The sequence below is a fragment of the Berghia stephanieae genome, unplaced genomic scaffold (genome assembly GCF_034508935.2).
Source record: "Berghia stephanieae isolate SIO BIC M18660-M18661 unplaced genomic scaffold, UCSD_Bste_1.3 scaffold1291, whole genome shotgun sequence".
In the NCBI taxonomy this organism is placed as follows: Eukaryota; Metazoa; Mollusca; class Gastropoda; order Nudibranchia; family Aeolidiidae; genus Berghia; species Berghia stephanieae.
In genome coordinates, this window is record NW_027622281.1 from 10,001 (window position 1) to 13,409 (window position 3,409).

Here is a 3,409-nt window from a genome sequence, read left to right on the forward strand (position 1 = left end):
GGTAGCGAGCAATTTCATTCAGATGTTTACGAAAACAAAGTCTCACCAACACCGGTGCCTTTGCTTGTCCGCCAGTGCTTTACCAAATGAACTATCCGGATCCTCAGATGTGTGTTCTTGGTAAAAATGTTAGATAAATATCTAGTGCAAAAATTGATCCCTGAAGCTCCTAAATTAAAAATTGAATCAGGTCTTTGTTATTGCTTTTTGCCATCCGTGTTTCTCACTAAATTGTATTAACCAGACTATAAACGTTCAAGGTTACACATAGTTGTGTGTGTTGATCCGTTATATTTCCGGATGGCAATGTTGTGAGTTTCTTAACCAAGCGCATAGATTCGATTTTCAGCACCTGGCTGGTTTATCCCGACTTAATTCCGCTTTTAGACGATGGGTCACAATTTATAAATTCTGCTAACTAAACATCCTTCACTTACCTGTCGGCATCATCTTTGACAAAACCTCTAATCCTCACTGCCATTCCCTCTTTTACTCCACGAAGGAATTCGCCGTTATAAGGAGTTCTCTGTTAAAAAAAAAGAAAAAAAAAAAGAAAAAAAAAAGATTATATCTATGCATGCATACACGAAAGAGGGAGAGAGAGACTGAGAGAGAGAGAGAGAGAGAGAGAGAGAGAGAGAGAGAGAGAGAGGGGAGGGGATAGAGTGAGAGGGGGAAGAGAAAGAGAGTGAGATGAGTGGAGAGAGATAGAGAGGGGGAGAAGATAGATAGATAGATAGATAGAGAGAGAGAGAGAGAGAGAGAGAGAGAGAAAGAGATGGAGATGAGAGGAGATAGAGAGATAAATAAATAGATAGATAAATAGATAGAGAGGGAGACGAGTAAAGGTAGATATGTACATGGAAAGATAGAGAGGGGGGGGTGGGAAGAAGAGAGAGAGAGAGAGAGAATGAAAGAGAGAGGGAGAGAAGGTAGAGAGAGAGAGAGAGAGAGAGAGAGAGAGAGAGAGAGAGACGAGTAAAGATAGATAGATATGTACATAGAAAGATAGATAAATAGAGATAGGGAGAGAAGGTAGAGAGAGAGAGAGATAGATAGAGAGAGAGAGAGAGAGAGAGAGAGGAGAGAGAGAGAGAGAGAGAGAGAGAGAGAGAGAGAGAAGCAACGTGGATATATGTGTCAGAAAAAATATGGCTCTTTTGTGTCAGTAAGGAAATATTTATGTACATGTACTTCCAAATCATAGAATACATATCTGAGTCGCTCAGTGTTTCTCCCAATGCTTTTTTTTTAAAATCTAGCAACTCGAGTCCAAAAAAAGTCTATTTGACTTTCACATCAACCTGATGGCTCAGCCAGTGTTAAGACATCGTGTCAGAATAACTTGGGAAAATTCAAATATTTAACAATATGGCGCTCGTACAGATATGGTTATATCTTTGAATAAGAAGGATCATATATAACGCTTGTACGAACTTGGTCCAAAACAGACAATGTTTGATAAGATTTAAACTTATAATAATATATGAAACAAAAAGTAGTGAAGTGCTGCACAAGTTTCAAGGTAAAAAGCGATTTCGATATTGAAGTCTATGATGGCTATAAGAAAAAAAGCTGGTCAATCCAGCTTCTCAAGGAAAGATACAGATTAACACTGATCTGTCGTGAAAACTGAGGGCGAATCACAGAGCCATCAACCACCAACTCTATCAAGAATCCATAACACATATTAAATGGTTCCCGCAAAATTCCTCTGGCTAAAGGATAAAAGATGACAAGCGATGTTTACTATAATATTGCCTGTATAGAATGTGTTTTAGATTGTTGATGTTGCTTTCATTAAATTCGGCCGAGGTGTTCTCGAGTTTGGGGATAATTTGTTGGTTTTAGAAGCTGTTTCCTCTTTATTTCTATGCGTTTTGTTTTGTTTTGTTCTTTATTATATAATATTAAATGCTTAACAGCCTTTTCCTCTTCATGTCTTTTATTCGCCTTTTAATTATTCACATATCAAATGAATGCAAGTGGTCTTGAAATCTATGTTTCAATTATCAAGACTTTAGGTGGTCGAAATGACAACAAAATTGGTTCACTGAAGCTGGGATAACTTTAAAAAGCAATCCAGGATGGTAATTAAAAATATATATATTTTGGGACAAATGCACTATTCAGTATCTAAAACTGAATAACCACTTCGCAAATGAAATGCAGTTTCCATTCTCAAATGTTGATACAGAAATAAATATGTACAACACAAAATACATCACTCACGCATTGGTTTTGGACGGAAGCCTCATAATATTCGGCTCCCTCTGACAGCATCAAACATCTCACGTTCTGGTAGCTGAGTCGATGGGCGTACTCAATGAAGTAACTGTTGTTGACGATGACAACGTATGTTTCTGGTTCGACAATGATGCGAACTGTGAATTTGGACCCGTAGGAAAAAGGGAAATAGGGAATGTCCTTCTCTTCATCTTGCCATCCGTCCTGGTATGAATTACGCACTACGGATTCGTCACCATTTCGTGGGTTGAAGTGAAAGGCGACATCACAGCCATCCTCCTCTCCATTTTGAAGATTGATGTGGAATCTGCAAGTTTTGAAATGAGATGGTTAAATCTAATATGTGACCTATCATCTGAAAACGGTATTACGTCGGAGTGAACCTGACATCAAATAATAATTTATTAAAAACGACGAAAAATATCAATTTGAATTTTTTGTCACTTTAGGATCTCTAGTGCTGCCCATCACTAAAACAAAAATGTTTTCCCAAGTCTCAAATGTTTAACGTCTAAATCACCTCTAAATAATATCGTTTTGTTACGTTGTATTACATGGACAATAGTGTCGACTTAATGTTAGATTATAGTTGGAAGATTTATATAGGACGAGAAAAGAGAAACACATAGATAGATAAACAGCAAAAGAAGAAAAAAAAATGAAAATGAACGAACACTTAGTGTTTGCACCTACAAAGAAATGGGGTGGTGTATGTGTGTGTGTGAGTGTGTGTGTGTGTGTGTGTTTTGTGGGGGGGGGGGGGGGTTTACGAAAAAACGGTGATGTTAGTTATACGTAAGTGAAAGTGTATAATTAAAAAGCATGTTAAAAGATAGATATAGAAAGGGAGAGAGTGAGAGTGGGAGAGGGAGAGAGAGAGAGGAGAGAGAGAGAGAGAGAGAGAGAGAGAGAGAGAGAGAGAGAGAGAGAGAGAGAGAGATTTATCACCTTTCTTCTCCGTAAGGAATCCTTCCACGTACAATGATCTGAGATCCGATGTTCAGACCTCCTGGAATGTTGGTGTAGTCTGGAGCAGACTGAAATATAGAGGCATGGAAAGAGAACAATGTTATAAATTTGATATCATTGATTGTGGTGAACATCCGATTCACACTGTCATAATTTAAATGATCTTCATCCCTTAGCAAAAACTCTAAAACCT

General features: G+C 37.9%; 1 protein-coding gene across 1 annotated transcript in view; it reads right to left on the minus strand.

Moving 5' to 3' along the window:
- LOC144961037 (32 kDa beta-galactoside-binding lectin-like) overlaps positions 1-3,284 on the minus strand; it is a gene marked incomplete at its 5' end in the record, with an annotated part of 12,714 nt that extends 9,430 nt beyond the window's left edge. Inside the window, 3 exons of the mRNA XM_078894376.1 lie at positions 438-526; positions 2,233-2,554; positions 3,196-3,284. Coding sequence (XP_078750502.1) covers positions 438-526; positions 2,233-2,554; positions 3,196-3,284 — 500 coding nt within the window. The remainder of the gene's footprint in view (positions 1-437; positions 527-2,232; positions 2,555-3,195) is intronic.
- Between the last annotated feature and the right edge of the window lie 125 nt (positions 3,285-3,409).